General features: G+C 38.1%; 1 protein-coding gene across 6 annotated transcripts in view; it reads left to right on the top strand.

The window, feature by feature from the left end:
- Positions 1–123: 123 nt before the first annotated feature.
- LOC103764156 (neurabin-1) overlaps positions 124–13,521 on the top strand; it is a 41,584-nt gene continuing 28,186 nt past the window's right edge. For all 6 annotated transcript variants that reach the window (XR_001920550.2, XR_001920549.2, XM_018071697.2 and 3 more), the window contains exon 1: positions 124–1,983. Coding sequence is in view for 4 of the 6 variants with exons in the window: in XM_018071697.2 (XP_017927186.1) it covers positions 376–1,983 (1,608 nt within the window). In the remaining 2 variants the exon portion in view is untranslated. The remainder of the gene's footprint in view (positions 1,984–13,521) is intronic.

The raw sequence follows: 13,521 nt of genomic DNA, 5'->3' as shown, positions 1-13,521 counted from the left end.
CCCGCGTCCCGGCGGACACAATGGGGTTTATCCCGCGGGGAGGTCTCGGGCGACGTTTCCCACCCCGAGTTTCGAATTCGTGTCACACGCCGGCGAGGCCCCGAGTTAATGGAAACTCTCTGTCTCTGCAGATGGCTCTCCGGATACCGCGATCCGCGCTGGGGATAACACCCGATGTAGCCATTCACGCGCTTTGATTTCTTTCTCTCCCCTGCACTCCATTTCAGTGCAAGCGGGGAAGCTGGCTGAGTGAAAGGCTGCTTTTGGGATCTTCTGTGGGATCTGCTCTGCCTGCTGTTGGAGGGTGGAAGCTTTGTGCTAAGGAGCCGTTCTTCCCATTCTTCTTCAGGAGTCGAGGGAGCTTTCTCTTTGACAATGATGAAAACTGAAGGCAAGGGGGAAAGGACTTTAAGAAGTGCATCACCACACCGAAATGCCTATAAATCTGATTTCCATGCTATCAAATGCTCTTTTGATGGTGTAAACAATCCTGATAACACTTCCAGTAAAACAGGCTTGCATCAGAAGCTGAACACCTCCTCCAATGGAGGGGGAAATGACCCACACAGTCGAGGCAGAGCTGCCACTTATGGCAATAGAGTACACAAGATCAAAAATATGTTTCTGCAAATGGGAAGCTCTTCTTCCACAGCCTCTGAAAGCAGTCCACCTGCTGAGACCAAATTAATCAGCCGGGCCACGGCAGCAGAGTATGGACCTTCTCCAGGTAGCCCATCTTTTCTCATTGTCCAAAAAAATAATCTTCTTAATGCAAGCACCAGCCCCTGCAGCAGTCCTGTGGATTCGTTATCTGTGCCTTCTGCTGCCGACAGGGTTGTCCGTAGCAGTGATGAGGCAGACTTGGACAAAGTTGCCCTGGCAGAAAAATTTTCGGAGACTAGGAAGCTTTTTGAGAGGAATATAAAACAGCGGAGCTCAGTGGACAGATACTCCCCCAGCAAATGTGAAAGAAGCGAAGATAAGAGGAGATGTGGTTCAGCTTCTGATTGCAGCAATGTGGTGGACAACTTCAGTTTTAATACAGAAGCGAGTCCTCCAGTTGCACTGGAGAAAGTTGAAAATCAAGGCAGTGAGGAGTCGAAACAGCAACATCCTAATAGTGGTTCTAAATCCTCCTTCCTGAATGCAGGGCCCATTTCTAGGAGGCTGGAAAGCTTTTTGGGTGACAGTGATACTGAAGAATCCAAAGAAATTTCAAAAAATGATAGTCCTCCGAATCAGGACCCTTTGAGAGGCCAGGAGAGTTTGAATTTGCCTGCTGTTGCTGAAGGATGTCTGGAGAAGGGTGTGTTCCCCAAAGTGCTTGGGATTCGCAGAGATGAGCCGAGTGAGGCTCTTGGAAAAGACAAAAGGGAGCAATTGGTACTTGAGAGAAGCCTGTGGGATATGGGCAGTGTGCCCGGTCAGGAGGCTCAGCACAGATCAGATAGTGTTTCCTCCTCAGTTTCCCCCACAGAGGGGACTTGCACAGAGCTGGTTGGACAAAATGAAACCTCAGGGCATGAAAATGAAGGTTTGGAGAAAGATCACGTTGTTCAAGAGGATCAGATGCTCATATGTCAAGTACAGGAAGGGGAGAGGAGTGACTATGCCTTGGAAGTGATAGAAGAGTCTATGGATGGCAGCAAGACCAGCTGGGAAGAAGAAAGAAATGGGTTGTCTGTAAGAGATGGTCCAGTTACACGCGTTCAGGACGTTCTAGAGCAGGAAGAGGATACTGAAGAAGAGGAGCAAGTGTTGGAAAAGCAAAGTGAGGACTTCAGTGCTTTTGGAATAGAGAATGCAGCTTTTGATGGTGACAGGGATACAGAGCCAGAAAACCAAGAGCCTGAAGGCAAAGAAATTTTGGAGGGAGAGGATGCGTATATGTATGACAGTGAATATGAGGAGTTTCCTGGGCTTTCTGAAGAGGAGGATCCTGATCCAGACCGAAAAGTCAAGTTCTCAACAGCTCCTATTAAAGTAAGTACATTTGAATTGTCTTTATTTTTTAATTGTTTTGCAGTCAAAAATACCCAGGAAATACATTTTGTGGGTTTTTTTCAAAGCTCCAGAAACCTTTTAAAAAGTGTTACGTTTACAGCTTTTATTTAACACTAAATAAGAGAAGAGTTACATGTTCAGAAAATTTATAAATTAGTCACAAATGATTTCTTAATTACAGCAGCTTCATAAGATAATGTAGTGGAGCACATGAGATTTTACTTGCCAGACATTTTCAGGACCACAAATGTTTTAGGCATAGATATGAACACATGAGCTTTAATTGTTGCCTTCATTTGTTTAAAATTGAGTCGTTGCATTAGGAAGAATTTTTTTCAGTTTTACTTTTTGTAAAAAAGTTTTTAAAAAAACCCAAACAAAATAACAAAAAACCCCACAGCAAACTTTCAGATTCAACTTCAGACTTGGTAATAGAATTAACTCTAAGAAAACATGAAAGACTGATTGGTGTTATTTAAGATTCTAGAATTCTCTCTAATAATAACCATATATGTGTTATTTGGTTTTAATACTGGATTGGTGAATAAGCCGTAGGAATGTTAACATGAGTATTTTGGAATCACGAAGTTGCAGAAGTGGAAATTACAAGGCAGACTGGGTAATGAGGAGTAGTGTAAGTTACAACTCTAACAAATGAAAAAGATTTGTATGTTTGATCTTCCCTCACCAAAATACCCACAAAATAAGTTGTTCTACAACTTGAATTGTGTTTACCCGTAGTCTCTTTTAGATTTGAATTATTCTAGTCCCTCTTAAACTTTGGGAGAAGAATTGGGAGATGCAGACCAGGATGGAAGGGGAAATAGTCCAGGCTTTCTTAAGCATACTTCACTTCTACTGTTACATGTATGAAAAATGTCATCTTTAATAAACAGCTTTTACACCTTGTTCATACAGTCAAGACTTGCTTTTACTGATCAGAGGGATGTAAAATTCTATTGACTCTTGAATTTCCCACAGTGGAGAGCTGTAATTTCCCGGTTTGCTAAACACACACCAGTGCTGTACCCCAGAAAATGTTCTGGGTGTGGCAAAATGTGAGTTTTGTTGCACGTGGGGGATTTTTGTAGTCTCTCCATGGACAGGCTGACTTTATATGGCTTTCCTGTAGATGATGCTGCTTTAGTGGTGACCTGGAGCAGTGAAGGGGAGAGTGCTGGTATTGAAAACTGCATAATGAGTCTGATGAGGGCTGGGAGAGAGCCGGAGGGGCATCAGTCCATTTCCCCTTGCATTCGTGCACTGAATGGCTGAGGAAAGCGCCGTATAGAGTCTACTGTAAATGTGTGTTGAGTGACTCCCTGCTGTAGGCAGGGTTTTACTGATCGTTGCTGAAATCCTACTGAAACAGGGGCTGTTAACAGACTCCCGCTTTCTCTGTGATGTCTATGCCAGACATAGTTGAAAGCATTAGTAGAAATCTCAGTGCCAACCATGATGGAAGCTCTCATGTAGACAAAACACAGTTTTTTGTAACAAGCACTGTTCAAATATAGCTGCTTCTCTGAAAGCCACAGGAACCAACCTGCACCAGATTATCATTTACACAACCAAGAGATGAATGTTTAGTAGCAACTATTAGCAGTTTTCCAGGAAAAACAACGCAGTTCTTGCCATAATGCCCCACTTGGATTTGCAGAATATAGTGTCCTTAACAGCAGTATGATCACTGAAGATACTTTCTAGGGCCCTTAAATAGAATCTTGTGATCCTTGCCTTTCTTTATCCCCTTTCAATGATACTTGGCTATATCTTCCCTATTTTGGGTATAGGGATGTCTTTCTGTGTGTCATTTTCAATAGGTTTTTCCCCCTTTGTTCCTCATGCCTAAACAATGATTTCCTATGTCTGCCTTTTTGCTTCATGTTTTCTATGATACTTAGTGGGAATAAGTCCTGGTATATGGTGTTTGAGGTTTATACTCTGTAAAATAAAGAATTCCAACTTTTTTTTTGCTTACCCAAAATTTTCTTTAGTTGTGTACCTTTAATACCTCATTAGCCTTTTAGAAAATCCCAGTTTTACCTCACAGAAGGAAATTTCTCTGTCTGACTTTCTGCGTAGATTTTAGTGCATCTTAAATTGGAAGAGAAAAACGTCTGAGTGGTACCTAGATTATTCCTGGTCCCCACCACAGCTTAGAGCATTGCCATAGTGAGAAATGCATCCTAGTAACTTCCTTTTTCAGCTTTATTTATACTAATAAATTTGACTAAAATGTGAGTGCCATTTTCAGACCTTCATAGGCACTAGAGGAGAAGGTCTGTGTTCCTCTTCATAGATGCTACTGAGAGAGGCCAGCCTGGCCTTGCATTCTTGCTGTTTTCCTTCTGCACCTCTCTGGTGTTTACAAAAAAACATCTGTGTCTCTTGCAGTTGCTGTTTAGCAGGTGTGTGATAGAGTTGAAGAATTCAAAACATTCAGAAGGTATTTGGCATAAAAAAGCACATTCTCAGATCTTCGAGGTTCTGCAGTGATGGAGCTCTGACCATTGTACTTTATATACTTGATATGTGTGTAGGTAATGCATATAACTTAAGCACAGGCACCTTAGAAACAATATTTATGCTGCAGGAACAAAGGGAGCGTGATTAATATTTCTGCTTCAAAATTGCTAGTCAGTTGTAAAATTGGCAAGGCCTTTGAGTAAAAGGAGGAGACTATGCAGCTCCCAGGGGATGTGGAAGGGAGCTAACTCTGTTAGCACTGCATCTGACCCATGATAGAGATCCATGATTGTTGACATCTGTAGCAGGGCTTAAGAACATAATTTGATCTGATAATTTCAGGAAAGATGGAACATAATTACACAAATACTCCCATTATTTTGTGTTGCCCTGTGCCTGTGAAAGCAAGCACAGATGAGACTTTTTAAAAGAAATGTTTCAATTCCATAGGAACTGGTGATAAATGACGTGTGGGAAGATTTCTTATGTGCTGTGGGTAACCCAACTCTCTTTAGTCCTGCTGCTGTTTGATCTTTGCAGACCTTAAGGCACACTATGTCCCGGTTGCTTATTTTATCTGCAGTAGTTGAAAGAGTGATGCTGTGCAGTTATTAGCAGAACTTTGCAGAGTGGGTTTGTATTATGGTACCTGAGCAATTTTTAGTCTCTTGTTGCCACATATGAAGCCAGTAAGGAATGTAAAGCACACTCAGCTGCCCAAGGTATTTGCAAGGGAACTGAATTTGTCTTTGTCTTGAAGTTTGCTGAATAAACTGTGTAAACAATCAGCATTGCACAGTGCAAAGAACATCAGGTAACTCTGCTGTCATCCCTTTATATTTCATTTTGCCTTTGTAATGTAGACATTACCTTGAAAGGCTCTAATTAACATAAATGTAATGACTGAGTGCTCTTTAAGATTCGTAATTTTGAAATTATTTAGTTGGGAAAACAAATGCTTGTTTTCAAATTGGCTTCTTGAGTTGTTCTTACCTCTGACTATGTCAAACTTTGTCCTCAAAACCTTTAATAGTACAGTGACTAACTTCTGCAATGATTTATGATCCTTAGAGATTCTGTAGCTCAGGTAAACTGAAAAGATAGTACAGCTACTGTTTGCTTCTGTAAGTCTGTTTAATTATCACTGTTATCTAGTTCATGTTTCGTGGGAGTGGCTGTTCCCACCTTTTTGTGAATAATAATATATTTTAAGATTTAGTCAAGAACACAGTTTAAAAAAACCCAAACTAAACAAAACCCAAACCTTCATAAAGGCGTTACTTTTGTATTGTCACAGTTGAGTAGGAGCTTAAATTTATTTCTTAAGGAAACTGAAAGCAGTTTCGTAGTTTATGCGTTGTCCTGACCAGTCAAGTATCAGCTGCTTCTGAGAGAATGTGGAAATCCTTTATAATATTGCCATTTGTCTTGCACATCAGAATAGATCTGTTTTACTTGTAGCTGGGCACAAATGATAACATTGTTCAGGCTGGCCTACTCTTCAGTCTTTTATTACAAAACTGCTTACTGTGGAAGTTAATGAAGCACTAAATGAAGATAACCTTGAATTACATTTCCTGTATGACAGCATATCTGTAAATGCTTACCACTTTTAGGAGATGCACAAATTTTCTAGGTCAATGCGTAGATTCTTGAATACTCATTGAATAACAGTGTTGTAGAGTAGTGCTTCAGCTTCATACAGCCTCTGATTTTTGAGCTGTTAACTTCTGTACTTACGATGTCATATACTGAAAGGGATACAAAATACACTAAGTAGTAGAAGATACCCAAACCCTGGAGTTTCTTCAGTAATTAGAAAATTGATGACTGGTCAATTGTTTGTCAGCCATTGCTCAAGCACTTCAGTAAAATACTTCAGTGGCGTTAAGAAACAAGTGTGTGATGTGGATGTAGGAAACTGGAGATTTGATCTGAAAGTAGATTTAAACAGAATTGACTAATATGTGGGAAGTTGTCTGGTCTTTTTTCTTGATGCAAATAACGTGAGTGCATTTCCATTGTGCTTTGTTTGGGAGCTTTTGCAATGACAATTTTCTTGTTGTAACTGATAGATTTGATTTATTTTGAAGCTCTGTTTATCAACATTACAACATTAGTAACTTAACATCATAACAACTTTTCTTCATATTATTATCACAAACTCTTCATGGTACTTTTCAGTGACATTTTGCAAAAAGTAACTCTGTTTTGTTCTGCCTGCATCTGAGAGTGTGGCATTCCTGCTGGTTAACAGTATGGGATGTTAAAAACATGGATATTACCTGGAGGAAGAAGGTACATATTTTCACATGTGTGAAATTTTTTTTGGGGGGAGGGTGAGGAAAGATAATCTTTAAACTCTTACTGAAATTTCAGTTTTCATGTAAGTTAAAAGTTTATTAGGCCTAAATGCATTTAGTTCTGTGTATGAGTTTACCTGGGTTAAAAAGTCCAATATTTCTGATGCCTTTATGGTCCTTATGCTGTTTTGATTCCATGACGGTTGTTTAGCTCTCCAGAAAGAAACCCTTTCAACTCAAGCTGTTGTCCTTTTTTTTTTTTTTTAATATCATACATTCTCTGTTTAGATTTTTAGGAAATATTTTATATGTAAGTTTTACAATACTAGATTGATTTGGCATTTCAAGAGTCTTTGGATGAGAGTCCAGAAGGTGCCAGGACATAGGACTGTAGAGCAGAAATCTAAATTGGAACAGAAAAAGTAAAGAATTTCTTTTTATGTCATGACTCACTGCTGTAGCAGCTTGACTCTTTACTTTAATATGTCAGTGTATTTCTAACTGAATTATTCCACAGATGCAGTTAGATAACATATTAGCTGACCTGTTTGATGTATTTGATTATGCTGTTAAATTATAGAAAAATAAGAGAGTGCTGAGATTATGGAGGTCAGGTGAGGTTATCACCTGCCCATCCTCACTCCTTTTTCAGTTCCTCCAGCTTCTAACTAGCAGTGCTAGCAGTTTCACTTGGATTTGATAGGGAGGAAAAAGAGGTTTTTAAAGGTATTTTTAAGGTACTTCTTGGTTTGCAGAAAATTAGCACTTGTATCAGAGTTGTGGATTCACACCCTTGCTGAGGGCATGCAGCTTTAGTTTAAATTGCTTGTTCTTTTTGACTTAATGTTAGCTGATCACTATGTGTGCCCAGCCTGTGCTGTGTTTTTCTCTGAATGGCTGTGGGGAACAGGAGGGAGGAAGGAAGGTGAATAGGAGGCACTTGAGGGTTTCATGGGTGATACAGTCGGAAGAAACACTGAGGAGGTGTTGAAGGTCAGCAAAGATAAGCAAATTTATGGGAGACAAGTTCATTAGCTCAACAGCTAAGCTGCTGAAAGATTCAGTGTCTTTTTGATGATGATTTCTGTTATTAGCATCTGAGAATACATGACCTAGGCTAGTAAAGAATGAACAGGCAGTAGCTGAAACTTGTTTCTAGTTTACCTTTGGAGAGATGGAAAACTTAATTATCCCTTTCCATATAATTCTAACATAGAAGGTGAACACTAAGAGGGACATCAGTAAAAAGATGTGTGCCTCTATTAGCTGAGTACACATTTTGTAACCTTAAGATAAAGGTGCAGTGTTGCAGAATTTTTACAGGGTTCTTATATTTTTATTGAGTAGGAAAGTATTATGCAACATGGCAAATTCTTTACATTTATTTCTCCATCATTTTCTTCTATCACCTTCTGATGCAACTTGGCATAGTGAGATGACCCTTTTCGAATCTGGGGTATTGATCATTGCTAATGACAGTATTAATGCAGATTAGTTAATTGAGTTGATTGGGTGTAACAGGGTTATTTTGTTGTTTCTTCTTATGGTCTTTAGAAAAGAGTCAGATGGACACTATTTTTGTGTTAGTTGTTATTCTTTTGAAGTTCCCCATACCAATTTGCTTGTTGTTTAAATTCGATCAGGTCAAGATTTCTGTTTTGGTGAATACTAAATAAATACACATATCTATGTGGATTACCAGGTGTAAACTGATGGGTACCAAGACACCTGTGAAGCTTATGGATGTCTGTAATTGAATCACTCTCTTTATAAGCAAAGTCAAGGGAGCCAAGATTTTTTGGGGGTGCCCCCTTTTATGTGGTATTGTGAGTAGTTTTTTGATTGTGAGTAGTATTTTGATCATATCCTATTTATTTTGAAGTCTTTCAGTCTCTTTGTCAGTCAGAGAGCAATGCCACCTCAACTGGTAGAGGAGATGGTGGAGGAGTACAACCAGGTCACAGATGGAGATCATGGATCTTCTCTCAACTTCTTCTTTGAATGTCTGAAATGAAAGAAAATCAGTGCTCTGCATCTGAATGGAAGCTGTTTTCTGGTTTCAATATTTCTTCCACTGGGATTTAAAAATTAAATACCTGAAAGTGAGAGAATTTCTCCTCGAGTAGGTAGCATAACCTGACTGAAATAGATGCTGTATTGGCTGTTTTGTTCTCTAGCTGGCTCCAGTGATTTTGCTCCTGCAATGAAATACGGAACTAGAGAATAAACTTTACTGGTTTTTTTTGAGAATTAGATAGAGAATAATGAGCTTGGCTAAAAACCTGGTTTATTTATGATTAAATTGTCTATATGAAATTGTCTGTACTGTAGATCCAAAGCAAGGTTTCACTTATGTAAATTGACTTGGCTGGGGCTTTTAAGTCACACAGAGCTGCAAGATCAAAGACATAAATGTGTGCAGCCTGCCTGTATATCAACCTGTTCAACAGTTGCTAACTATTCTGAAAACTTTTTGAAGAAGAGTAAAGGTGTGCGAGGTATTTCTCTGTGCCAATTCTGTAATGCTTTTATAGCATCAATTGACTTAAATTAGATATAGACACTTCTCACTTAAAATATAAAAAGTAGCGGTAATAAAATACTAACCGTGTAGCTTTTGGAAATAGAGGGAAGAATGGGTAGTGGTAACAAGATGTCTACTTGAACTGAAGAGGGAGATTGTAAGAGTAAACTGTAGAGTGTACATTATGCTTCAGGTCTACTTCAGTGCTGCTCTTTCAAATGATTATTCATGTTTGCCTGAGCACTTCCCATTTTGCCAGGCATCACAAAGGCCATCAATTTGGAAAGCCGAAACTGTTCACTATTAAATAATTTTCCCTGAGCTGTAACTTGTGTTTCGAATGTTTGGCTTTACTGAGTGTCAGTAAACTTGCCCATTCAAAGTGAGCCCCATGTTTCAGAAGTGAGGTGAACCGAGGGGTGTAGCCGTGGCTGGGTGTGGAGTCCAGCCAGGGTGTCAGAAACACTGCAGAGCCTCTCCCAGCTGGCAGGTGTCACTGCCTGTGCAGGTGCTCTGAGGCTTTCCAGCAAACACTGCAGTATTACATGAGAATTTTAAAATGATGCTGATATTGCTTCTGTTCCAAATAGTTGAAAGCCCTTCTGGGCAGTTACTGATTTCTTAATCTTACTGCTTAATTACTTCTCTAATGTTCTGCTTTTCATCGGGCACAAACAAATCTATGTACTAGAAATGAATGTGGCAGTGGAGGTCTTTGGACAGTGGTTTATCACTCTGTAGCACTTTCATGCAAGCACATGGTAAGTTAGTGTTTGCTCTTTAACAAAATTAATATTCTTCTAAAACTAACATAATACTTAAGTTGACCTTTTTATGGTCCGTGAAGAGTTTGAAGTAAGTGAGGTTGTTGTTTTTCTGTGATAATGCTGTTTTCTGTGGTAGCACTAAGATAATAAAATGGAGATTTTTAGTTCTCTGTAGTTACAGGAACTCAACAGTAGGATCTCTTAGACAGTAGGCTGCATTGGTGTTCTTTGAGTGCTGACCTTGATGATGTTGATATTAACACCTTCACAGGAGGTGCAAAACTGAGTTGTTCATGTTCAAAAATTTGTTCATTTTCCTGGTGTAAAGAATGCAGCTTGTTCTGTCTCCAAATAAATATGTATATTCAAGCACTAAGTATATTTGAAAATTTACAGTTATATGTCTTAACAATTTAATTAAAGTAATTCTTAAAAATTCAGCCCTCTAACAGAACTATTTTTGATTCAAATTAATTTTATTCATTCTGAAGGAAAAAGGTCTTGAGTGTAAAAGGAAATTTTTTTTTCAGATAGTTTGACAGGATTAAAAAGTTATTAATGTTAGGGCAACCTGGATATATAACAAGCTATGATAAAAGGCTTGTAAAATTCACACGGTTTCCACAGTAAAATTAATCTCTTTTCTCCTATGTCGTGACAATCACTTGTGTTTGCTAAATAATATCTTTTAAAAATACTACTTGCACACTAATAATTTTATGATCTCTGGCTAGCAGTGGCTTCTGAATAGTAAGATTAGAATTTCTTTTGTCTGTAATGCATTTGATTCAGTGACTAAACCCTGCCAGACACAGTGCAGGGATGAACATGTTTAACTTTCTCATCAATCTTCTAAACTGTGAACTTATATTACTTATTATCCACATTTTAACTGTGTATAAATGTTACTTTTGCTACTTTGCGAGGACAACTTGCTGAGCTGTTTTGCATTTTCTGTATTAGTAACAACATTTTTACCATTTCTGTCTCATAAAAGATGAATATCATATTATGATTCCGCATGTACACAATAAAAATTTCTGCCTTTTTCCCTTGACTCTTTGGTCATAGTTTTTGTAGTGTTCTTTTGCTTTTCTTTCTGTTATTGCAGTGTTTGGCTTCTGGTTATAAGTTTTGGTTTTCCTCTGTTCCTTGTAAACTGATGTTTTTCTTAAAAGTCTGAAGTTAGGAGGGGGGTATATTGTTCTTACCATTTTGAAATGGGGCTACCTTTTTTTATTTGTGAGGTTGTGGTTTTTAGAATATTATTTAAATGTTCTCACACACTTTCATCTGTTACTTAAAAGTATGAATTCTTTCTCTTAGTGAATTATTCAGAATTGATTTCAGCTAAGCTTTACTTAAAAAGCTGCAAAAAGTATGCATAAATATTAGTAGTCTTCATTTGCATAGATATGTTTGTGCTATTGTTTTATTAATAACAATTATAAACATCACTGGAACCTAAGGCACCACTAGTTTTAAATTCTATTATCCACTCCCAGTAGATGATCAATTCCTATTATCAATTTTGTATCAAAATTAGCAAATTCCATGAGACTCCTAAGTACAGTTCTATTACTTTTAAGTTGGAAAAATAATAAATAATTTTTAGAAGTTCTAGAAATGTTTTAGTGCTGGTAGCCCAAGACTTGCAGCATATGTAATGCTATTGCTATGGTGCAACTTTGCTTCCCTCAAATTTCTAGTGCTTTATAAATTGTTGTGCAAGGAATTAGTCATCCCTGCGGTAATGTAATTCTTCAGTAGATAGTGGCTACTTGCATCATCTTCTGCTTTGTGAGTTAGACCACTGAGTTATAAAGAATAAGGAAAATATAGTTGTCACTGTCTCCCAAATGAACTCCTGCCATTGTCCACATTTTGCTCATTCAGCCATTTGACAGTTAGTGACCTTTGACATTTTAGTCATACTATTAAGACTAGATTATATGTATACTAATTTATAAGCAAACTTGATATTTTTCGTGCCCTGGTATTTGATTTGTTCTCAAGAACTCAAATATTCTCACTAAGAAATTATTACTTGTTCCCTCATGAACTTCCTTTTTATTATCAGTTTAAAATTCATCTTATTATAACTTGACTATATTTTTAGAGAGATTGCTTTTTCTATTGGGATGGAAAGGAAGCAAACTAGACTGGTTTTGTTCCAAAGGGAGAATAATGCTTCATGAATTTACTGATTTGGGGACTAAGAAGGGTGATTAAAGAACTTGGGAACTTGGCCACCTTTTTCTGATAATAATAGAGTAAGGGTACTTTAGACCATTTAGATGGTTTTCTTTGTCTGTTTTGCAGATTTATTCTGTAAAGTTCATGGAAGACATACTGTAAGTGTGACCCTTGTTGTCCAGTTGTGTTTGGTTGTTTCCTACTGATGTCTGTAAATAGTCAAAAGGTGTTTATTAACCTTTATGCAAGATTTAGGAAGAACAACTTTTGTGTTAAAGTTCCTTTATTGGGGGGAACATAAGACTTTTGAAAGTGGGTTTCTTCCTTCCCTTTCAGCCAAGTGGATCTAACCATGCTTACTTGACCAGCTGTATGGCCATGCCACGTTTCTGGAGTAGATGTTTTGCAGGGTTTGGGAAGAGTGTGTGAAACCGATCTCCAGCTGGAGTCTGAAGGGAAAGCATTAACTCCCCATGGGAAATAGTGTAACTATTAGTTGCTTTTTCATAACCTGTTTCAATAACTGCTTTGCTGTGTCTGAGGCTACTGCCATGCAGAGCTAACACATATACCAGTGAATGTAAATTCACAGGGAAAATGTTAATTACGGTTAATGTTGTCTTACTTACATGATTGCAGTTACCTGTCTACGTAGTCTTAGTGGCAAAATACAAAAATTGCAGAAATTTAGTAGGCCAGTGTAAATGAACTTTGTGTCAGCACTGCATGTTCTTGATTAGGGAGATGGCTGCTGCAGCTGCAGTCCGTAACTGTTTTTTGTCTTACAGTGATGTTGAATAAAACACTCGGTGCCTGCAAAACATTTAGCAGAGAAACCTTGTTTTTAAAGATAAGCAGGGTGGTATATTATTTTTCCTTTTTTCCCCTAAGTTATTAATTTAAATACAGTCAATGAACATGCTGATGTTTAAAATTAACCCTGTTACATGTACCTCATTCTTCCTTTGTAGATTTCTGCCTTAATTTGTGTTGTTTGTTTATCTCTTTATTTTTAACAATCCAGAAATTCAGTTGGAGTGATTACTAAAAATAGTAATGTATGTAGCAAGGCATTTCCTTTTCCTGGGAAACTGCGTGATTCCCTTGCAAAATCAGAAAACTACATCTGTTTGAAACACTGCAATTGGCAGATGGTGTGGGGGGAGGGAAGAAGAGAGGAAGGATTTGGTGGAATGTAGTCCTAAAAAAAAAGTCACACTGTATCAAGAGGAGATAACTGATTTCTTTTAACTGTTTT

The sequence above is a fragment of the Manacus vitellinus genome, unplaced genomic scaffold (assembly GCF_001715985.3).
Source record: "Manacus vitellinus isolate BGI_N305 unplaced genomic scaffold, ASM171598v3 scaffold_22_pilon, whole genome shotgun sequence".
Classification (NCBI taxonomy): domain Eukaryota; kingdom Metazoa; phylum Chordata; class Aves; order Passeriformes; family Pipridae; genus Manacus; species Manacus vitellinus.
Note: the sequence above shows the minus strand (reverse complement) of the source record. Positions and strands in the feature narration are given on the sequence as shown.